Source organism: Staurois parvus, unplaced genomic scaffold, assembly GCF_062004578.1.
Source record: "Staurois parvus isolate SC_StPar_1 unplaced genomic scaffold, SC_StPar_1.0 ptg000716l, whole genome shotgun sequence".
Lineage (NCBI taxonomy): Eukaryota > Metazoa > Chordata > Amphibia > Anura > Ranidae > Staurois > Staurois parvus.
In genome coordinates this window covers 2,358,811-2,383,715 of record NW_028318512.1, presented here as the reverse complement: position 1 = coordinate 2,383,715, position 24,905 = coordinate 2,358,811, and the positions used below count along the sequence as shown (strand labels likewise).

At 43.1% G+C, this 24,905-nt stretch overlaps 1 protein-coding gene across 1 annotated transcript in view; it reads left to right on the top strand.

Moving 5' to 3' along the window:
- The window catches only part of LRP1B (LDL receptor related protein 1B), a 2,076,109-nt gene that overhangs the window by 1,070,624 nt on the left and 980,580 nt on the right, over positions 1-24,905 (top strand). The window contains exons 15-17 of the mRNA XM_089653623.1: positions 5,104-5,226; positions 12,506-12,646; positions 20,765-20,890. Coding sequence (XP_089509749.1) covers positions 5,104-5,226; positions 12,506-12,646; positions 20,765-20,890 — 390 coding nt within the window. The remainder of the gene's footprint in view (positions 1-5,103; positions 5,227-12,505; positions 12,647-20,764; positions 20,891-24,905) is intronic.

Here is a 24,905-nt window from a genome sequence, read left to right as displayed (position 1 = left end):
CTGCAGCTTTCATGAAAATACTACCTGATGATCTGGACATTAAAGTTTTTGTTCAGGTATTTCCTTTTATAAGATGACAAAGCTGTATCGCTGGCTCTTAATTATGGTTCTGAGTTGTCACCCTGTTATACTAGCTTCTGATAGAGACAAAATGTGGTTGTTTTCAGACACACAAAATGCAGGCATGATTCACTGCTGTCACCACCTACCCTACGAAATGCCATGCAGCCACACCTGGAGTGCATGTAGACTCGAAGAGGCTGCAAAAAGATTGCAGAAGATCAGCATCACTAAGGCCTTGTTCAATTGGGGTGTACTATACCCCCTCTGCCAATCCCTCCACTGTCTTCCGATTGCCCAACGCATAAAATGCAAAATATTAACATTGATGTACAAAGCTGTTCATAACACTGCCCCAAACTACATCACCGACCTGATATCCATCTACCACCCAAAACGCACTCTCCGCTCCTCACAAGACCTCCTACTCTCTAGTTCCCTGGTCTTCTCCTCCCATGCCCGACTCCTGGACTTCTCAAGGGCTTCCCCCATCCTCTGGAACTCACTACCCCAATCCATCAGACTGTCACCTACCCTCCTCACCTTTAGGCACTCCCCGAAAACCCATCTCTTCAGATAAGCCTACCCCGCCCTCAGCTAATTGCCGATCTCCTCCACTCTTCCTACCACTCCATCCCCCAACAGCTATTTCCACCTGTACCACTCTCACCTCCCTCCTAGATTGTAAGCTCCAAGGAGCAGGGCCCCTCGAACCCCTTGTGTATTGTATTGTTACTGTACTGTCTCCCATTATAATGTACAGCGCTGAGCAAACTGTTGGCGCTTTATAAACACTGTGTAATAATAATACTATACCATATGCCTGTGTAGGGATGTGTTTACCTGCACAGGGATTCACAGTTGTTCCATACATCCCTGTGTAGTCAGTCCCATTGATGTCAATTGGGAAATACTATCTGCATTTAGGGACACACACCCACACTCAGGCCCACATTATTATTATTATACAGGATTTATATAGCGCCAACAGTTTGCTCAGCGCTTAATGACATGGATGTCATATTGGGAGTAGTGACTGTCTGCATGGGGATTCACTGAACACCCTACTGAGTCACAGCAGAATGGGCCAAATGTTAGTTTTGTGGCATTCATGCCCCTTCAGTTTTTGTTCACCTTTTAACAGCAGACTGTGGCAGACCCACTCAATTTGCAGCCAGATGTAAATAGACGTTACATGAGGCCACCTGCAATCAGTCACATTTAGGTCCCTAAAAATAGAAAAAGTTATGTTCCAGTTTTTGTTCTGGACTTGGATGGGCTTAGAGCAGTGTTTCTCAACTCCAGTCCTCATGGACCCCCAACAGGTCATGTTTTCAGGATTTCCATTATTTTGCACAGGTGATTTGATCAGTTTCACTGCCTTAGTAATTACCACAGCTGTTTCATCTGAGGGAAATCCTGAAAACATGACCTGTTGGGGGTCCATGAGGACTGGAGTTGAGAAACACTGGCTTAGAGGGAGGCAGATATAAACAGACACAAGTTCATTTACATCCCCCTGCCCAAGGACCTGCCTGAAGTTTCCACTCAGGTCTGACTGAAAACCCGAGATGGATCTGATCATAAAAGGCTGTGAAAGGGGCCTAAGTCAGAGCACCAAGCCTTGCTAAACTGCTAAACAGATCAAAGGTGTCATTGGGAACTTTCTGAGAGGCAGAAACTTCACATTGCTCAAGGAACCCCTAGCAATCTCTGGAGGAACATTTGGGTTCCTTGGAAACCTGGTTGAGAAATCCTGACTTAAAATGTTTTGGTAACTTCTCTTCACCGTTTTGTTACTTTATTTTTAAAGCTGGAAGAGACCCTTGTGAAAGAAAAAAACTGACTTTTCCAAGAGTACTGATGAAAGAGTGTAAAATATCCCATTCAGGCTGATTTCCTATTACATATTCTAGTCCATAATACATTGTGAGCTTGTGTCCTCCTTTCTTCTTTCTCTCACATGGGTGATCTGGTTCTTGGGCATCTTCTTCCAATAGAGAGTTCCATATCTTAGACATTTTTGCGAATGCACATGGGCCACTTTGTGAGGTTATGGGTCTGTACTTTATTTTGGGCACAGTTATGGCATGCTCTTGTATACACGCTATACACCTTACAGGTTTGCTTTTAAGAAGAAGTCGAGGAAAACAAATAAAGGCACGGTATACTTTACATACCATATTTCCAGAGTCATTTATCAGCTGAGCAAGTGTAATTAACTGAAATCTTTCCTGATATTGAGTTACGTCATGCTTAATAACGGTGGAAATCAGGCTTGCAATGAGGCTGCCTGTTGTGAAAATAGCGGAAGGAACTTATATGTGCTCATTACAGACAGAGGACCCAATGTGGAGACCACATGTGTGATGATATTCACCAGTAATCCAAAGAGCAGTATGGAGATAGGCAGTGGCTCTGTTCATACAGGGATGTAGACTTTTAAAAAAGTAAAGAATGCACAGATTACCTTTTTTTTTTATAACATTAATCAGAGGTACATGGGGAGGGGGTGGCAAGTCTCTACAGGTGCATTAGAGATTTCCCAACCTTCAGCACCCACCCAGCCAACGAGGCCTAACAAAAAGCTTCTAATCATCACAACACAGATCCTACTGGCCTACATTTAAAGAGAAAAATATAATGGCACCCTATTGGAAACAGGTACTATCAAGGGCGGACTGACCATTCGAGCACTTGGGCACTGCCCGAGGGCCCGGGGTCAGTAGGGGGCCCCATGAAATGCCCCTGGTACCTTTTTTATAGGCTTTTTTGAGTGTGAGCAAGAACACAGGGGCCTCATGATCCCCTATTGCCCGGGGGCCCCATGAGTTGTCAGTCCACCCCTGGGTACTACAGTGAGCTTTTATATGACTGATGAGAATTCCTCAGGAGCTCACACAGACTCAGTGGGGCCCATTCATGCTTGTGTGTTCATTTTCACCTACTGTATGTCGATGCTCACTGGGCCTAACAGGCTCATAATTTCTTTGAGCCAAAAATACACTGTAAGGTACCACGTGATTTTTATTGCATGCATTGTGCTCAGGACCAGCTGTGTTTGCTTTGAGCATGTTTGGGCTTGAAATTGAATGGGTATGCTACTCTCAGAACATGTACTGTGCGCTATACCACATGTTGACTCCAGCACACAAGTGTGAATGGGCCCTTATACTTGTTAGACCAGTCTTATGGAAAATTCCAGTGTTACTTGATTGTCTGGCCAAGATTGTGAGATTGACTCGGCAGTCATGCAATACTGGAATTTCATATCAATACCTCATCAGTAGAGGCAGTCATTTTGTTTTGGTCCTTCCAAAAAATAAAAACTGGAGGAAAGGTATCACAGAAGTATTGCTCAGAGAGACCAATAACATTTCTGTAATTTTTAAATCTAAGTAGGGCAAACAACAGCTGTAATCTTTCTACTACAGAAAAAAAGTCTGATTTTCTTCTTCTAAAATATAATCCTGACCCCTAATTTGCAACCTGACATCAAAACATAAACTGTAGCATATATGCATTTGGTTTAATAGTTTTCCTTCAAATAGGAAGTGAAGGTATATTTAAGAGCAATGATTTACATCAATAGGGGACTCAACTGTGGCCCTTGACGTCCCCAGGGGGCCACACTTAATATTCTGTATAAGTAATGTTTCATAATTTTGTCAGAACTTGTGAACATAGTATGGGGGAAGGTCAGAGACTAGGGAAAGGTGTAGTTGAAGACATGCAGCAGGAAACGGGGTCAGGGGCAGACTGACCATTCGAGCACTCGGGCACTGCCCGAGGGCCCAGGGTCAGTAGGGGACCCCATGAAATTCCCAGGTACCTTTTTTATAGGCTTTTTTGAGTGTGGGCAAGGACACGGGCCCCATGATCCCCTATTGCCGGGGGGCCCCATGAGTTGTCACTCCGCCCCTGGTTAGGGCCCATTCTTTCCTATGCTTTGCAGTAACATTCAATATTGCAATGTACATCAGTGCATTCCTCTATGTTAATGGCATCCAGTGCACTGTTACAATGGCTTCCATTTCACAACACATGGCAGCACACCACAACGCACATGCCATAAAGTGTAGTGCACGGTGACACCTTGGTAAATAGGTGCACATCCTTTAATTTTCGAATTGAGCTGGCTTGCCAGCCCTTTTATAATGAATTGGTATGCACAGACATACAGCTTGTTTTCTTTAGAAAGCAGACAAAGACTAAGTAAAAATCCTGTCCCCTGCTAACATGGTGCAAGGAGGAATCCTTGTTCTCAGTATGGAAGCTGTGGTCTCTATGCAGAAGTCCAAAACACCTGTTGACATAGAGTTCTCCATTCAGCAAAGCTCATGCTCTTGTTTGGTTGTAGAGCTCTAGCTCTGACTTAACAAGGAATATGGCAGACCTTTGAAGACAGGTCACTGCTTCCACAACAAAGAGAAAGTGTCCTTTAATACAGCTGGCAGGGAGCTGGTTTATCTACTCAGGATTTAGCTTTTTTTCTAAAGAAAACAAAATGCAGGACTTTGCACACCTTTTGGTTTCATGCAACTGTAGTGATTTAGTCGAAAAATTCAATTGGGCTTGAAAGATTAGCACTTTGCAATGTTTATTTTAAAAAAAAACATGTGTAAGTACAAAATACAGCAAAGAAGGATTCTCCCCGTCAATGCACAAGCCCTCCTCTGCATATATTATTACAAATCCGATTCTTCCAGCTTATTGAACCTGGACAGCGTTCATCCGCTCCTGTGCATTGCCATTGACTGAGTAGCTACAACCCTTACCACTTTGCACATGGGTCCGGCACAATATTCATTGATAATGTGATGGTATTTAGCTGTAGAGAAAAGAAAAACTATTTACTATCAAAAGACTCATGATGACCGTTCACAAATATTTCATGTCTCCGCTGCCTGCGGGGTTTGTGCGCAAACAGTATTTAAGTCACCAGACAAATGTTTCTCGTGTTCGCAGCAAAGATATTTCTGTGTTGGTCTCCTCGTTGCTTGTGAATGATGAGCTGCTAAGGTGTATATTTTCTATCTGCAGGTGACAACGCTTGCCGCTTGAACAATGGAGGCTGCGGAACGCTCTGTCTCGCCATTCCTGGAGGGAGAGTTTGTGGCTGTGCTGATAACCAGCATATGGATGACAATAATTCAACTTGTGTGTGTAAGGCTTCCTCAAACACATCTTTTTTTTCTCTCTACTGCTTGCAAAACTGAGAAGCTATATATAAATTCGCAGACCTGATAAATATTGACCCTTTGAGACTTTTGTAAGAAAGTATGCTTTTTTTGTGCTAAAAAAAAAAAAATCCTGTCTTCTTGTTGCCCAAATCCAATCGATCAACTTCAACTGGCGTGTCTGCGGTACAGAGTTAGGCTTGGTTCACATCTACTGTGTATGTGTCGGAAACATGCACAAAATTGTTCTTTCCCATTATTCACAAAAGCACCCTGCTGTTTAACAGACACGCGGGGGTCTCATTAAATCGTAATGGTACCCCCACGAATTGACAAATGCACACATTTGCACGCGCACAAAACCGTATGGTGCCGTAGTACTATGCTGTTCGGTGCGATTTTGCAAAAGGGCTGGAGACTTCTTTCCCTGTGTTTTTTGTGGGTATAAGAAAGAATAAGCTGCCCTACACGTGACACGGCAGGGCCGAAAGAATAACGCATGGAGCCGTGCATGCGCCAGGTCGCATCATGCTGGTGTGAACCTAGCCTTAGTTCTCTTTCACAGGGAGGCAGGTGTGCAGCAAAAGCTGTTGTCACCCCGACAACCCAACAAAAGCCTACAATACAGCTGTTCATATGCTGTGGCCCAGGGGCGTCCCTAGGGTTGGTGTCACCCAGTGCAGTAACACGTGTTGTCACCCCTTCAGAGGTGGGCGGTCCCTGTTGTGCGCACACAGCCCGGCTCTTCCCCTCCCTGTGTCAACATTGCACCCCCTGCCCCCAGACTGGTGTTGCAAGATCAGTTAACCCAGTATAGGTTGCAAGCCGATGATCCCCGCAAGATGGATCGGATCTGTGGATTGGGGAGCATAATGGATCGGGGTTAACTGATCTTGCAACACCGGTCACAGGGAGGGGAAGAGCCAGGCAGTGTGTGCATGACAGGGACCGCCCACCTCTGAAGGGGTGACACCACGTGTTACCGCAGACCTGATCCTTCTTGTGGGGATCGTCGGCTTGCTTTTAAAAACTTTTTGGTTTCACCCCGCGCGATAGGTGTTACCCGGTGCGGCGTGCACCCCCTGCACCCACCTAGGGACGCCACTGCTGTGGGCACATAGGGTGCATGTGAGTGTAGCAGTATAAAATCTCATTTATTAACATGACAATTGGCAACTTACAAGACAATGTAGTGATATCAGGCATATACATATAGAAACACCATTCAGGGTCATCTTCCTGGGATGGACCTTTGCAGAACAGGATGAGCTTCCTTGGGAGGAATTGCAGCACCTATAGCTGTCATGCAAAAGGAGACACCACTGGGGGCAGAAGACTAAGTGTAGCAATAGGTAAATAAAAAGCTAGCTGAATGGAAATAGCAACTCACAGAGGTAAAAGGTTAGGAGCCTTATAACATGTCGGTCTTCTACATTACGTGGGTCCAATCATCCAATAATCATCCAGATCAGGGGCGGACTGACAACTCATGGGGCCCCCGGGCAATAGGGGATCATGGGGCCCCTGTGTCCTTGCCCAAACTCAAAAAAGCCTATGAAAAAGGTATCAGGGGCATCTCATGGGGCCCCTACTGACCTCGGGCAGTGCCCGAGTTTCCAAATGGTCAGTCCACCCCTGATTCAGATGTAGGAGAGTCGAGCGAGGTCCAGCTGCCATTGGAGCCTACTGCTACACTCAATTGTGCCCTCTGCCGTCCTTATCTATTACCATACAGAATCTTTGGTCTTTTGAGAGGTGCTACATTACATTGTTTAAGAATCACTCGACCACCTCACCTGGGCCCCCCAATCTATCTCCTTTCAGTGTGTTGGTCACATACACGTCTGCACCCTCTCTCTCCATGCCCATGGAAAATTTAGTCGACATGCAGGAACACCTATCAAACTCGAGCCAAATGTGTGGCTTGCAGTCACGGCACATTAGTCCCGTTTGTAAATTGCCATTAGGCAAAAGAGAAAAAAGACAAAAAAAAAACAGGTAAGATTGCTGAAAAGTGATAAAGCGATCGACCATGGATAATTTTTCAGAGCAACTTGAGCCTAGCCTTAATGAATAACTTAACCCAACTATAAAAAATGTAATATGCTTCATTTTATCAGTCCTTAGATGTGGTAGCTCTCTGTTTTCTTCTTTTTTTTTTTTTTCTAAAAGAAAAATACCTAAATTGGCAGTGTTATCTATCCATCCACTATATAATGGAAATGAACAAAGGCAGACTTGGTTGTAGTCCATAAAAATGAAAATTCATCAAAGCATACCACACAGACTTCTGAAAGCCCCTGTGTAAGGATGGGACGTATGGCTAGTAAGAAAAAGCCTGCACGCCAAACTGAAAATTAGAGTGCCCTTACTCTGGTTGAAGGAGCACAGGGGACACTTCTGGACAGCAGTATTGTCAGTCTGGGGGCGGGGGAGTGTTGTACTAGCAGATTTAGATGCACTAACAAGTTGATGGCAAACTCCAGCTAATACTTTATAAGCAGTTGCAGCTAGGAGCAGGACAAGGGTGGGCAGGAGTGGCGGCTGCCCTGAGCACAATGGCATCATGCAAGGTGGGGGGAACACTGCATGAGGAGTTCCTATCTACAAGCTGACAGGAGTAGTGAAGGAAGCTTGTCAGCTTACAGCTGGAGGACAAAAGCCAGATCTGGAAAGGAGATAACTGGGGGGACATGCGGGTTGTGCTCTTTCTGCCCTCCAGCTCTTCCTGCTGCCACTGGATTGGGACTGCCAGATTGCCACTGTGAAGTGTTTGTTAAACCACCCCCATCTCCTCCCAGCAATGAATGTGAGTAGGGGTGGGTAAGCAAACGCCGCACAGTGGCGAGCTGATAGCTTGTGCGGGGCCCCGATGATTCGACCCTATAGCCCTGCAGCAACTGACATCTGTACCACTGTCAAAACTGTTAAGGCAGCTTCCCCTAGGCGCCTCCTCAGGTAAAATGTGTGTGTGTGTGTGTGGGGGGGGGTTGTGGGGGGGTGTTAGGAGGGGTGCTTTGCTAAGAGGGGGGGATTCGTGCTAGAATGGGGGATTTGTGTAAAGAAGGAGGGTGTGGGTGAAGGATATGTGCTGGTAGGGGGTTTTGGGGGGATTTGTGCTGGGACAGGGGATTTGGAAGGGATGGTGGGGGGGCAAAGATGTTGGGTTGGGGATTTCAGCTGGGGGGGGGGGTTATGGATTTGTACTGGAAGAGGGGTAATTTTTGTTTGGGGAGAGTTTTGGCTTGCAAAGAGAATTTATGCATAGGGGGTAAGCATGTAGATAAGCTCTCACATTTTTTTTGGGGGGGGGAGAGGAGGGGTTTTTGGTGACACAATGCTCATACATTTGGGAGAGAATGGGGGGGGGCGCCATTTGGCATCTTCGCTCTAAGTGCTAGATGATCTTGTCCCAGCACTGGTTACAGCAAGCAGTTTTTTTGGGATAAAGGTTTTACATATATAAATACAAGCTGATCATTACAAGCACCCCTGTCAGTAGTAAATGGTTGATCTCATCCCTATAATTGATGCCTCTGCAGTACAGCTTGTTCTATTGAAAAACAACAGACTTAATGGCTGGATTACTAGGTGAAACTAAAGGAAAGAAAGCCTAAAAAGGAAAACTAATACAGCCATCACATCTAATAATTGGTAAGCTATAATATAATAAATGTTTGCTTTTGGGTTTAGTACCGCTTTAAGGTTTAACTACTTCCTATCTCTGTAACAACTGTCTTCAGGACAGTAAGTAGGAGGCTATATCCCCAATGGGGGCACAGCAATAAAACTTGACACTCCACTACATTCAAAACAGAAAAAAAAATTAGTTTGGCTGGATTTCAACAAGTTCAAAAATAAGAAGCAGTAGGGATGCAACAGTTATTATAGAAAAGTCAGAAACAACTTTACAATTGCACAGAATCATACAGTGAGTCATTTCGGAGGTCAGGGAAAGGCCAGTGCGGGAAACAGAATTTGAGCCGGAATTTTCATTTATGTGGATCAATTATAAAATGTTAAAATCATTATGTTCATTGTTTACTTGTCACCTCAGTTGCAAAAGGAAGTCTGCGTCTTCATTCCTGTTTAATTCCAATTTCACCATTAGACATGAGGCTTTGTTAGTGCTGTTTTCTTTTGGTCCTCATTTACAGATTTGCTTGTTAGCAATGTAAGCAAAACTATGTACATTGCAGGTTCTTGTGCTAATGAAAGCCATTTCCTATTATGCAGAACCTGTTTATACAAAGTCTATATCTCTGGAACAAACACATACAAATTACCGGGACGGTCTGCTAACGAGGAGACTGTAAATGACTTGGTATGGAGACTTGCCAAACAAGCCAGGAGAATAAGGGGCTGATTTACTGAAGGGGTAGAGTACGTTCCCTTAGCATGGAATTTTTAGTTAGCTTAGTGAATGCATAGAAAACTCACTCTACGAAGAATACCCAATTATGTGTGAAGATAATGTAGCACACTTCTGGCCCCTGAAGGAATGGTAGTACCCTTCAAGACAGAGTGGGCTGCTAGTTCACCTTAGAGCAGCCTTGTCCAACCCACGTCTCATCAGCCTCGTCCAACCCACGTCTCATCAGCCTCGTCCAACCCACGTCTCATCAGCCTCGTCCAACCCACGTCTCATCAGCCTCGTCCAACCCACGTCTCATCAGCCTCGTCCAACCCACGTCTCATCAGCCTCATGATGCCCTATGATGGCTATGAGTGCAGTCCAACACTAAATTGTAAACTTACTTAAAATTTTAAACACTTGGGAATTTTTTTTCAGTAAAAATTAGTTTATATTTAGCAAATACACGCGGACAAAGAAAAAGTTTACAGTGTCCCTTTACTGGAAGTTTTATCTTCCTGAAATACACTCACCGGCCACTTTATTAGCCTGTTCAATTACTTTGTAACACAAATTGCTAATCAACCAATCATATGGTTAAAATTCAATGCATTTAGGCATCTAGATGCGGTGAAGACGACTTGCTGAAGTTCAAACCAAGCATCAGAATGGGAAAGAAAGGGGATTTAAGTGACTTTGAATGTAGCATGGTTGTTGGTGCCAGACGGGCTGGTCTGAGTATTTCAAAAACTGCTGATCTACTGGGATTTTCACACACAACCATCTCTAGGGTTTACAGAGAATGGTCTTAAATAGAGACAATTTCCAGTGAGCTGCAGTTGTATTGACGAAAATGCCTTGTTGAAGTCAGAGGTCAGAGGAGAATGGGCAGACTGGTTCGAAAGGCAACAGTAGCTCATGTCATTTTGGACCAAAGTCTCTGAGGAATAATTCAATCACCTTGTTGAATCTATACCATGAAGAATTAAGGCAGTTCTGAGGGCAAAAGAGGGTTCAACCCAGTAGTAGCAAATTGTACCTAATAAAGTGGCTGGTGAGTGTAAAATATCTTACTCTTCACAATCACGCCTTAGTCATGTCATCATACATTACCCAGGGCCCAGGGGAAACCCAAAGAAGCTAAACTATCAATTCAGCTAAGCTGACTGAAGCTTAGCACCACTAAATTTAAATAGACATTCCTGCACAGGGCAGGGTGGCTACACTAATAAAAAAAATGGAATTTTTCTTGCACATGATTGGTAGAGCTAAGTGAGAACTCCCTTGAAAACTGAAAGTTCACTGTGGTAAGTGAACAGCCTTAACTCCTTTAGTAGACCAACCTAGTGTCTTTTTCTAGCTCGAGTGCCATATTTACCTGCAGTAAATATGTGCTGTAGGTGTAGACCATGAGTGCTCAACCTGTGGCCCTCCAGCTGTTGTGAAACTACAAGTCCCATGAGGCGTTGCAAGCTGCTGACAGTTACAAGCATGACTCCCAAAGGTAGAGGCATGATAGGAGTTGTAGTTCCACACCATCTGGAGAGCCACAGGTTGAGCACCTATGATGTAGACCAGCCTTTTTAACCAGAGTGCCCAGGGGTGCCTTGAGGTTTCTTCAGGGATGTCTAAAAACTGACCAAAACTTGTACACAAGCCAGCTGGTGGAACAATCCTACCTTTTAGTTAAACAAAGCCAAAGGTTTTCATTGTGCGCCATTATGACCTTCTAGCCACCGGCGTCTTGACAACCAATTACATCATCGGTTGATAAGGAGGATGTCAGTTACCTGCAAAGCATCCTTGTTTGATCCTCCTCTGCCCCACTCCATCAGTGCTGGGGTCACATTAGCTCAGTGATGGAGAAAAACAGAGAGAAGAGAAACATCGGAATACTAGTCAGTATCAGTGTGCAAAATAAATCACTTCTAATGCTGAGTGTCCTACGTGTAAGGATGTTGCTGTGTTATATAAAACAGTTTTTACATTTTAGAATAGGGTGCCTAGGGACTGTCCATAATTTTAGAGGGTGCCTTGGGACTGTCCATAATTTTAGAGGGTGCCTTGGGAATGTCCATAATTTTAGAGGGTGCCTTGGGACTGTCCATAATTTTAGAGGGTGCCTTGGGACTGTCCATAATTTTAGAGGGTGCCTTGGGACTGTCCATAATTTTAGAGGGTGCCTTGACCTTGTTTACAATTATAAAGGGTGCCTTGACTGAAAAAAAGTTGAGAAACACTGATGTAGACTATATGGTAAAATGTTTGTGAACACTAGACCTATATGATTTTGGTGTACATTCCATTTTAAAACCATGTGGAATAATGTTAAACCTGCCCTCCTGTATGTTAGGAGTAAGTTCAACAGGGGGGACCAGAGCAGCAGGAGCTGGTGCGATTACTGGGATCAATCCCTGTGTGGCTCTTCTTGTCTTTACAATGCTTCCGTTTATGAATGAACAGGGAACCTTTGTAGAGATAGCTTTCTGTTCATTCACTCTGAAGCTAGCACTGCAGAGAAAGGATTGAGGGTGCTGTGTCCTCAATCTCTTTCTCAACAGTGAGATGTTGGGTGTCTTTTCAGACCCCTGATAACTCACCAACCTTTACAGGGCTGTTTACAAAATGTAAAAACAATAACAAATAAATAAATTTGTAAAATTATATTTAAAAAAACATAATCAAAGGCTCATTCTCACAGGTATTCTGGTTGCATGAATGAGTGGTTTGTTCATGCGGCAGGAGCTGCCTGTTAGGCTTGGTTCACTGTTCCTGACAGCTAGGCTGTACAGCGCCCTGTGATTTCTGACAGCAGCCCTGCCTGCAAGTCCATCCTTCCTTACAGCATGCACACATTTTTATTCTTTTTTAAAACTTATTGTAACTATGGCTTCTCTTCTGTGAATTACAGTTATCACTGATGAAACCTCACCAAAGTTATGCAGCTTGGAAGAATTTCAGTGTAAAAACCAGCACTGCATACAAGCTGGCTGGAAGTGCGACGGAGAGGACGACTGCCTGGATGGAAGCGATGAAAATGTTGACGCCTGCTGTACGTACTTGTCATTTACAACTTATTTATTTATAGATGAACCCAGAAGGTGTGTTACTGCTGTCTGTTCCAGCGGGGTGTCCAGGGCTTCCAAGTCATATAACTGTGAATGTATTAACAAGAATTCTAATTGCTTAATTATGTAACAAGGCTATGAGGACACCGGTTTACAACCCAGAAAAATGTCAAGTGAAGCTAACACGGAAAAGTCTTGGAAGAAGTCTCAACTTCACCTTAAGTGCTTCCTTTGTTCATAATATATCTACATAATAAGAATATAAATATTCTTGCTGTTTGTGGTGTGCTTAGGTCCCTTCATGTTGGTGAGAACAATACACGCCAAAGTGTTTAACCACTTGCACTCCAGAGGATTTACCCCCCTTCCTGTCCAGGCCATTTTTTGCGATACAGCGCTGCCTTACTTTATCTGACATTGGCGCGGTCATGCAATGCTGTGCATAAATTTGTGTCCTATTTTTTCCCACAAATAGAACTTTCTTTTGGTGGTATTTGATTGCCCCCTCGTTTTTATTTTTTTTGCTATAAACAAAAAAAGATGGACAATTTTGAAATAAAACAAAATTTTCGACTTTTTGCTATAAAACATTTGTATTCTGCTACAAATCCCAATATGTGTAAATTAATTGGTTTACGTGAAAGTTACAGTGTCTACAAATGGTGGTATATATTCTTGAATTTTTTAAACAATTTTTATACTAATAATGGCATCGATCAGCGATTTTTTTTTAGCAGAACTGCGGCAGGCATTCTGACACTGGGGGGGGGGACTGACTATTTGCCACTGACATCCCAATGACAATAATACATTGATTTAATAAAAAGCACTGACACTGTACTAATGACAATGGGCAGGAAGAGGTTAACATCTGGGGTGATCAAAGGGTTAACTGTGTGCTGTTTGTGTTTTACTGTGTTATCTGTGTGTGCTTTACTGTGTAAGAATGCTGCTTTGTATTTCTCTGCTGTGCAGAGCAACACAAAGCAGCCTGTTTGTGCTGACAGGGGAGAGACTTGTGTTGTTTACATACAGACCTCTCCCCTTTCACTGTTCCTCGGCAATCAATGGGTGCCGGCGGGGAATCTCCAGCCAGGACCCAGTGATTGACAGCTGTAGCCGCCAATGGTGGCACAGGTAGGCCTCACGGGTAAGGCGGCACACACGCACGTCCCCTACCAGGAAATGTAAAATCACACATATATAGATATATATATATACGTGATTTTGCGCAGCCCTGCCACCCTGTAGCAGGCCACCCTGTTCTGCTATATGGCAGCGGGGAAGCAGTTAAGCATTTATAGAGGACCATTAATGCTTTGTGCCCTATCAGTGTTCAGATGTAGAGCAAAATTATCCGTCATGCATGCCTCTGGCAAGTGTCACTAAGAAGAAGTAAAACTTATATACAGTTGTGACCAGGCCTGGACTGGGATAAAAAGTAGGCATGAGCATTTTATACTGAGCAGCCAATTTTTCACGGGTCCAACAAAGGTGTGGGGGGAGGGAAGGCTTTCGGGTGGGGGGGTTAGTAAAGAGATATTCATGGAATCGGTTCTCCGCACTGTAATATAAAGGGGCACTGTGATATAAAGGGGACTGTACTGTAAAGGGACACTGTAATTATTATTATTATTATTATACAGTATTTATAAAGCGCCAATAGTTCGCTCAGCGCTGTACATTACAAAGGGAGACAGAACATGTGACAGAACAATACCAATACAATGCAAAACATGAGGGGATCGAGGGCCCTGCTCTTTCGAGCTTACAATCTAGGAGATGATTAGGGACCCTAAAAATCACAGCCCCCATCACAGTGCCCCTTGCAGTCATCCCCCCCTTTCTCTCTAATCACAGTGCCCCGTTTTACTCTCTGGGCAGTCTTATCTCATAATTTATCATTATTATGTTTTGCATTCGATTGATATGATTAATATTATCAGGATGATATGAGAACATAGCAACTGGATATGGGAGGGTGTCACTATTACACATGATGTGGAGCTCTTCATCCCTGACACTGTCACTGTGGATGATGATCAGCACACCACCAGCATAGGAGGAGATCACCGCCGGCTGACAGCTGGCTGACCCTGGGCTCTCCTGTTACAATCCTGTGGATCAGGGTTACCCAGGTCTCTGGCAGTGGAGGGGTCACATTGTGTGGGCACACCACTACAGGGACACTTACCACTTCCTTGGCAGCTCTGGCCAGCACAGGATTCCCCTCTGAGGCCAGGTGCCCTCCTGCAATATGTGTGGCAATAGTGTTCTGCTCCCGCCCTAATAGGCACCATAACATGGGAGAGACAGGCCCACCCTGGCAGCACCAGACACCAGCAGTACAGGGGGAGAGACAAGATCCCACAGAAGGCTGTGGAGAGCCAACATGACTGAGGAGATAGAGGACCAAGGAGGAGGTGGGAGACAAGATCGCGAGAAGAAACCAAAAGACCCTGTCACTGCTGGATCACACCTTCCATCCTGTGTGTGTCCCTGTCAAGTTCCTCCTGCCCTCAGCTCTGTTTATAGGATGAAAACGTTGACCAGGCGGGAGAGCTGGGAGAGGACACAGGCATGGCCGCATACTAGGAGGTGACCGTGGTTTGTGTTGGCCCTGTTCGGACTGTGTTTGCAGCTTACCTCCCGCTGTGGTGCCGGTCATCAACAGGCCACAGACTGGGTGACCCCAGCCCAACGGGCAAGTGCTCGGTGTGCCCTATGGCTAATCTGGGCCTGGTTGTGACTCTCCCATGAACAACCTAAAGTGTTAGCAAACCCAATAACATTTTAATATATTAAACCTTACCAGTCCTTAGAAGTAATTGCTACATTAGTTTTCTTTTATCAGCTTATATTTACTCACTGTTTTGTACCTATATTGGAGCGTTGCCACCCTAGGACAATAAGTGTTTTGTAGCTACAGAGCATTTCATCTTCCCCAAAACCTAGCAGAGAAGTGTTCTGTAGTCATAACACACTTCCTAATAACATTGTTTTATATTTTATTGAAGAGTACACAAGACACAGGACAACACTGCAGTAGGCTAGGAGTGGAGAGGTGAGACCACCATATTCTGTTTAAAATGCTGCTTGACATTCCTTCTTAGACCCTGTCTGTACAGACAGTATGGTTACCTGCTGACTTGGCATCGTCCACAGGCAGCTTAACTCTTCAATAAGATACATTAGTTGAATCCAACTCAATTTTACTTCAGCTAATTGAAGTACACATGGTGTTTTTCCAGTAATTTAAAGTGGAAGAAAACAATGACTTTCCTGAGCCCTGTCTCTGGGAATTACTAGCACTGACTGTGGGAACATGGAAGAAAGAGGGAAGGTCTAGCTGGGACTAATCTAACTAGCACTATTATTATTATTAATATTATACAGTATTTATAAAGCACCAATGGTTCGCTCAGCGCTGTACATTACAAAGGGGGACAGAACATGTGACAGAACAATACCAATACAATGCAAACCATGAGAGGATTGAGGGCCCTGCTCTTTCAAGCTTACAATCTAGGAGGGAGGGGATGGTGGCACAGGAGGAGATAGCTGTGGGGGATGGAGTGGTAGGTAGAGTGGAGGAGGTCGGCAGGTTAGCAAGGGGTGGGGTAGGCTTCCCTGAAGAGATGTGTTTTCAGGGTGCGCCTAAAGGAGAGGAGAGTAGGTGATAATCTGATGGGTTGGGGCAGGGAGTTCCAGGGGATCGGTGACACCCTGGAGAAGTCCTGGAGGTGGGCATGGGAGGAGGAGACCAGGGAACTAGAGAGAAGGAGGTCTTGTGAGGAATGGAGTGTGCGTGCTGGGCGGTACTTGGATATTAGGTCGGTGATGTAGTTTGGAGCAGTATGGTGGACGGCTTTGTATGTCAGTGTTAGGATTTTGAATTTGATCCGTTGTGCAATCGGAAGCCAATGAAGGGATTGGCAGAGGGGGGTGGCGGAAACGGAGCGGTTGGAAAGGTGAATGAGTCTGGCAGCCGTATTCAGGATTGACTGAGCGGGGATAGCCAGCGGCGAGGCAGGCCAGTGAGGAGGGAGTTGCAGTAGTCGAGTCGTGATATGATGAGGGAGTGGATGGGCTGTTTAGTGGTTTCTGGGGTTAGGAACGTGCGTTTTTTGGTGATGTTGCGGAGGTAGAGTCTGCACTAAACAGAAGGAGTGGACATAGGGAGAAACCAAAATCACATTAATAAACACGTTGTATACAACAATAGATGTCAGCATATTACAAAACAATAACAACCTAATGAAGTGCAATTCAACACAGAAAAATATATGAAATTGGGGCAGAACAGTATTTGTTGACTCTAACAGTAAAGGTGGTGTCACTCTTCATGTTTTGCTGTCTAGCAGAGGTGTATGGACCACAAAAGAATGAATAATTGGTAGATAAAATTATTACAAATGGGTATTTATCTGTTTCAATGGAGTTCAGCTTTCAAATGAGCCACCTTAATACCCCCGCTAATAATTGTAATTATCCTCCATCATGTTCATCATTTCTACTAGATATTCTTATACCAGCACCTAGAAGAGCCTGTGACATTGTGAGTGTGACCTTTGGCCATAACCCGTGTTTATTGAAAAGTTGTGTATCAGGCCTAATTATCTGTAGTATCTTATTCAGCACTGTTAAGGTCAAACAGATCATAAACTCGATTTTTGTGACACACAGCTCCAGAACCAATGAAAATTAATGAGAAAGATTTATAATCACCAGACTAATTGTTCAGCTCAAACGTCTGGATTCTCAAGTGTTGTTGAAATAATTACAAAGTTATAAAATTTAACAAGTTCGAATGCAAAATTATAGGATGCTGGTCATTCGGATAACATAGAAATTACTAGAGAAAAGGACAGTTAAAAGTTTGTCCATAGTATCAGCATAATTATTTTACTTTAAAGCCTATTTAGCATCAATAGAGCCGGGATTATCTGCCATGGAACACTTTCTTTAAGGTGCTATTGAAACTATGGAATGCTTTGTTCAACCCATGGAACAGTTACCCTGATGTGCTTTCAAAACTGACTTTAAATATACACTCACTGGCCACTTTACTAGGTACACCTTGCTAGTACTGGGTTGGACCCCTTTCTGCCTTCAGAACTATCTTTAATTCTCCATGGCATAGATTCAACAAGGTGCTGGAAACAATCCTCAGAAATTTTGGTTCATATTGACATTAGTTACTGTTTCCTTTCTATCATCTGGAACCAGTCTGCCCATTCTCCTCTGACCTCTGACATCAACAAGACATTTTCATCCACACAACTACCACTCACTGGATATTTTCTCTTTTTGGACCATTCTCTGTAAACCCCAGAGATGGTTGTGCGTGAAAATCCCAGTAGATCAGCAATTTTTTAAATACTCAGACCAGCCCATCTGGCGCCAACAACAATGCTATGTTCAACATCACTTAAACACCCCTTCTATATGATTCTCGGTTTGAACTTCAGCAAGTTGTCTTCACCACGTTTATATGCCTAAATGCATTGAGTTGCTACCATGTGATTAACAATTTGTGGTACCAATCAATTTAACAGGTGTACCTAATAAAGTGGCCAGTGAATGTGTGTGAATTAGCGGGGGATCAAATACTTATTTCGTTCACTATATATATATATATATATATATATATATATATATATATATATATATATATCATATTACAGCATATCTATAATACATCTTAAAAGTATCAAATATTATTATTCTTTTTGTTCTTGGATAGAGTAGGCAGTAGATAAAACTCATTCCTTTCATTTCTTGACCTACAAAGAAGCAGCCAGGAAGAACTCCTATCCAACTCATCTGATCAAGTGTATCCACTGGAAGATTTCTCTTCAATTGCTGTTCTGAAGACAACTCAACATTTGGAATTTGTTCCCATTTGGTCAAGTGGTCAACAGGACAGATATGGAGGGTGTTCTTACCCCTCACCAAAATAAAAATAAAATGTTTTGTCTTTAGATAAGTAGACCTCTGTTTCTCCCCTCTAGATTTAGCGCCATGGAAAGGCTTTGTCTTGGTACCTGTCCATTTTATCTGTTGGCAGTAGCAGCATTGTCAGAATATAGGTGATTTTTTTAATGGCAAGGAGTCACTTAGCCCAAGTAAACTGCAGAGCTCCATTTTTCTTACGTGTTGGCTGTCTAGAGACCTTGAGGACTCCTGGGTGAGGTAATTTATACAAAAGTGTACATAAACCCTGACAGTACATTTTTCTTATTTGGTCCCTTTTAGTCAGTTAAATATACCAGTAAAAGCAGGAATAAGGGGGAATAGGGAGAAATACTTACAGCAGCTGAGATCAACCACAATTGCACCTCAACCTCCTTCAACATACAATATCGGATATATGTCCCAGTATTGTGCGTGATGATGACTAGACTCCAACCACAGACCAAGGAAAGTGCTGGAGCAGACAGGCAGGTGAGCAATACAGCCAGCAATATACCCACTAGATATAATGGGCATTATACCCTTGCACTGTGGGGCGGGGGCATTGAAATGGTGAATTTTTTATATTCTTGGATTTTGGCTTTAAAATGTGCTTACAAAAATAGATCTTTTTCATTTATTTTATATTTAGGTTATCCTGTTCCACAACGTTGATGATGGGGGATTATTGGTCCCCCAAAATGCATTGGCGTTTTTTTTTTTGTGTCATTATGTCACACAAAATAAACATGTATTGGACTTATACTTTTCTTAAAGTGATTGTAAAGGAGTACATTTTAGTTTTTTTCAAATAACAAATATGTCAATAGTCTTGCACAGAGCAACCCTGATCCTTCTCTTCTCTCCCCCCTGTCGCTCCTCACTGCCAAGCCAGCTCTGTGTTTCTATAAAACACACAGAGCATGGCTCAGAGCCGCCCCCCAGTCCCTAATTACTAGCTATGATTGACACCAGAGAGCGCCAATGGTTCCCACTGCTGTGTCTGAGCCTGAGGAGGCAGAAAGTCAAGGCAGCTTCTGCTTTCATGCACATTGCTGGATCGAGATTGGGCTCAGTGAAGTATTAGATAAGGGGGATTAGGGGTGGGTGGGGGGAGCTGCATGCAGAAGGATGCATTAAGGTAAAAAAAAACTTCCTGCCTTTAGAACTACTTTAAAAATGATCTGGTCACTATACTTGCGGTGCTCTCACTCTCTCCACATTCCTTATCTATGCTATGGAGAAGGGTCCTAGGGTATGATTGCTGCTTCTCCATAGATATATTACAGTAAGCATTAGAACAGGAAGTGTGTTACTGGCAGAATCATCAGATGGAAATAAAGGAAAAAAAAAAAGCTTAGCCAAATAAAGGGAACTAATGCAGTCATCACATCTAAGGACTGGTAAGTTGGAGTATATAACCTTTTTGTTCTTGAGTTTTGATACACTTTAAACTGGAAATCAATTTTGACGAAGGTTTCTCTTTTCCAAAATTTTTGACTTGGACTTTACAGTTGCTCAGTCTTAGACAGCATGTGGCAAGTCATCCATGGACCTGTTTGCATGGAGTTCGTGTGTTCCGTCTGTTTTCTAAAATGGATTCTCTATAAGCAGGTCCTAGTGTGTACAGTATATGGATGTAGAATGGGTATTGAACAGTGAGCTCTAGGGGCAAGAAATGTTTTTCTTTACTCTCTATGAAGATTAACTTCATTTTAGTGCAGTTCATTATTTACTGTACTAGGACCAAAATTGTTAAGAAAAATAAATGTTTAGCGTAAGTTGCACAAAAGTCAATTATGCTGAGTACTGCCACTGGAAGATCACTTTCTGGAACATGAATCACTAAAAAGCTGATTACCATTTGGTTGTTAACAATATAAAAATTATGAGCCATTGTTTCTGGAATTAAAGCTTATCTCAGTGTTGACAAATGACTTAGTAGCATTCATTTTCTTTTGAACAAAATACCATTAAAAACTCATTTAGCTCTTTATTCATCTGTTAATAAAAATAAATGCTATCTGACATGCTCCCTCATCGCGCTATAATTTTGGAGCCCCATTTACATGCATTATTTTGGAGCCGGGCTCATTTGCAAGCAGCGCATGTTAAGTGTTTTCACTTGCGGCTTCTTGTTTTGCTAGTGAACCACAGCTGTCCGGGAGATCAATTTAAGTGCCAGAGTAACCGCTGCATTCCCAAGAGGTGGCTTTGTGATGGCGCCAATGATTGCGGAAATAATGAAGATGAATTTAATGAGACCTGCTCAGGTAAGATGTGTGAGCGACTCTTTGTACACAGCATGAAACTGTAGCTTGTCACACTCAAGTAACACCGATGATAAAGAGATTACTCTTTAAAATTAACCCAGAGAAGCCAAGCACATCATTTTTCATACTATTTAAAAGTTATTGTTTGGATTTAGATGCAGTGTGCCTTCACAATTTTTTCCAAAACTGGTATTTTGGCTGATAGAAGTCTATGGTGGTCTTAATAACCCAATGATTTCTTACAGCTCTGGGCAGCACCAACAGGGATGGGTTAGATTACCTGGGGTAGTTGTGTTGTAAAAGGATCTTCACTGCTGGTGAAGATCATAGTTTTCTTATAATTTCATGGTGAAACCATCCACCAATTCACTATAGCATCCTGCATGAGCTGTGGGTATGTTTGTAAGGTGTGCTAAGGTTAGAGTACATGGCTCGGTCACTGCCAACCAGATTCACTCTTCTTGTGTCAATCGTCTTACTGCACTCTACATAATGTATACTAAAATGATCCACAGCAGAATTTTCTAAAACTGGTATTTTGGCTGTAAGAGGTCTCTGCCATTCTTAATAGCCCGGTGATTCCTTACAGCTCTGGTTAGCTCCTACAGTGATGGGTAGAGCACCTGGGGTAGTTGTATTGTATCCATCGCACTCCCTACAGACTTGACCATGGTTCATGCAGAATCTTGTATTGAATTTGTGGATGACACGACCATACTTTTATAGGAAAATAAGGACCTTCACCACCATTTTTGGTAAAAATCCTATTTTCCTTTAATTGCATGGTGTAACTATCCACCAATTCACCACAGCATCCCGCATGAACAGTGGGCAAAGTTTGTTAGGTGTTTGAAGGTCAGAGTATCTGACTCGGTCACTTCCAACCAGATTCCCTCTTCTTGTGTCAATCCTCTTGTTGCACTCGACATAATGTATAGTAAAAGGATCCAACAAGTGAACTGAGACCCAATCATAGTGATTGTGAGCAATGGGTAGAACTGGGACTTGAAGTTCAGAGTAAGGAAGAGCAAAATTAAGAGATTTAATTTCCCTGAATTTGTGGCTGAAATTTTCATGACAGAATTTTCCAAAACTGGTATTTTGGCTGTGAGAAATCTCTGGCGTTCTTAATAGCCCGGTGATTTCTTACAGCTCTGTTAGCTCCTACAGTGATGGGTTAGAGTACCTGGGGTAAATGAATTGTATCTGTCACACTCCCTACAGACTTACCCATAGGTCATGCAGAGAATTGTAGTGAATTGGTGGATGGCACATCCATACAATTACAGGAAATTGAGGTGTGCAAAGATTAGAGTATATGGCTCTGTCACTGCTGGCCAGATTTCCTATTCTTGTGTCAGTCTTCATTCACTCTACATAATACAGGATCCAACAAGCAGAGTGAGACTCAAACATAGTGATTGTTGACAATGTGTGAAACTAGGACTTGAGGTACAGAGTAAAGCAGAGCAAAACTGAGAGTTTTCATTTTCCTGAATTGATGGCAGAGATCTGGACATTTTGTGATTTTTGTGAACTGCATTAAAGTCAATGAGGAAGACAACATTAAGGTGGTTTTTAAAGGGGAACATCAATTTTACAATAAAAGAAAAATCTACTTTTTCTTCCCATTTACAGGTAGTGCATTTTTTGTGCTGGAATAATATATTTACATGCCCAGAGGATCCAGAGTTGTCCTTTTTATTTCGCTCCATTGTCCTGTTCGCACCATAGAGAGTTGGCTGCCTCTTCCTGGTTCCTGCAGAGATGATAAAGCAGACACAATACTTCTATGTATGAAGGTGTATGTGACTTACCCACGTGACAGCACTGTCACTGAAGAGTCCATACTCCGGTGTAAACAAGACTTAAAGAACTTGTAACTTACACAGCTTACACTTTAACTTTTGGTGGCTGAATGGAGTGGTGTGGAAGCAAAATGAAGGTAAGTAGATACTGCTGTGGAGGTCTGCATAAAGCCCAAGTGTATGTTTTAAATAGATAAAGCCAGTGGCCTATTGTGGTAAACTATTAATAAGCATCTAGCATTCTAGCACAGTCCCCAAAAAATGCACTGTTCCCTGATCCAGCACCACTGGCCTTCTGGGTTGAATGGGGCCCATCATTATTCAATCCACTTGCTGTGAGCCCACTTGAGTGTTACATGAGCTCTGCGTTGTCCGTGAATACGGACAGGCTATAAGGACCACCCACCACCTGCACCAAAAGGGAAGTGGTAATTCCCCTTTTTGGTTACAAGATGGTCATATCAGACCACTTGGATCAGTAGGCAGTGTAGGTACTGTAGGAGCCACTAGCAGTCCCCAAAGGTTGGTGATGGGTACTGGGCACTTAGAGTTAATGCCAGTCTTGCCCTGCTGGCAGTGGGGCATCTTGGGTAGTGCTCAAGAATATAAATAGTTTCAATGGGGTGCCACCACAGGTATGGGCTGCTTTTGGATTCATTACTGTAAGTGGGTATGTGGAAGTAGAGGGAGAATATTGGTTAGGGACATCCTAATGTCTAAAGGGATGAGTTTATGCTAAGGGAAAAGCAATAGGAGCATCTAGAGTCTCTAGGTGTCGCAAACAGTCCTGAGCACAGAGGAACTTAGTGTGATTGAGGGAAACATTCACAGGTAGAAGCATGAATGGGTTGTGGTGACCAGTCAGCACAACCTTGGGGCCCCCACCATCACGCAACAAGAAGAATGGATTTTTTTTTTTTGTGCATGGGGAAAGCACAGATTCACATTAAGTTCCCTTATAAAGTGAGAGTTGAAATTCTCTTTGACTGTAATAACTATCTCATTGGAACCCACTTAATGCTTCCTTCTGTCCATGTTAGGTGATTGTGATACAGTACACCTGGTTCCATGTGTTGAAAGAACAAAGTGCCCATTACCGCAGCAGACAAATCAATAGAGTGTGTTAAGCACTCAGTAGTTTCACACATCTGAGTGCTGAAAAACATCAAATTTTATGGTGTTTTAGTTGTGGTTTTCTTTTAGATAATGATCATTTTTCTTCTCCTGTTGACAATAATTTCTAAAGACAGTTTTTATCAGCACCACCATGGAACACGTTTACACGAGTGGGCAGAAAATGGAAGTAAAGGCTGCACTTGGAGGACATTACCGTAATAGAAAATGGAGAGATGTACTTAAGGTCTTTTTTCTTCTTAGCATGAAGCCCGGCTTACACTTTAAGGAGTCATTGCAGCCCACAAGTTGTTCTGGGTTAGACTTAGGTCATCCACAAGATGAAATTGCTTAGATCATTCTCGAGAAATAGTGATTTTTATTTTTCTTCTAAGATCTCATTTCATGTTTTTTGACAAAAATTGCGAACTTTGCTTATCCAGAACACGACTTACTTTTTTACTGGTCTCTTGCTAGTCTTCTGGTATACTTTTTGCTAGGAATGCAATGGATTTCAATGTCACTTGCCATTACTGGGCGCTGTTAGGACAAGAAGAAAATAAGATTTAAAGCTTAAAGTGATATTAAAGGCAATGAAAATAAATACAAAAATAACATGTTATACTTACCTGCTCTGTGCAGTGGTTTTGTACATAACAGCCTGATCCTCTACTTCTCAGGTCCCACGCTGGCACTCCTGGTCACTCCATCCTGCCGAGTTCCCCCAGAGCAGTGTTTCTCAACTCCAGTCCTCATGGACCCCCAACAGGTCATGTTTTCAGGATTTCCCTCAGATGAAACAGCTGTGGTAATTACTAAGGCAGTGAAACTGATCAAATCACCTGTGCAAAATAATGGAAATCCTGAAAACATGACTTGTTGGGGGTCCATGAGGACTGGAGTTGAGAAACACTGCCCCAGAGCAAGCACCCATAGCCGCTGATCTGTTTGTCCATTCACACAGAGAGCCATGAATGTCTCCCGCTGTTGTCTCAGCCAATTAGGAGGGAGAGTCCCTGGAGTGCCGAGGCTCTCATGCACATTGCTGGACCACAGTGAGGCTCAGGTAAGTATTGGGGGGCCTGCTGCACACA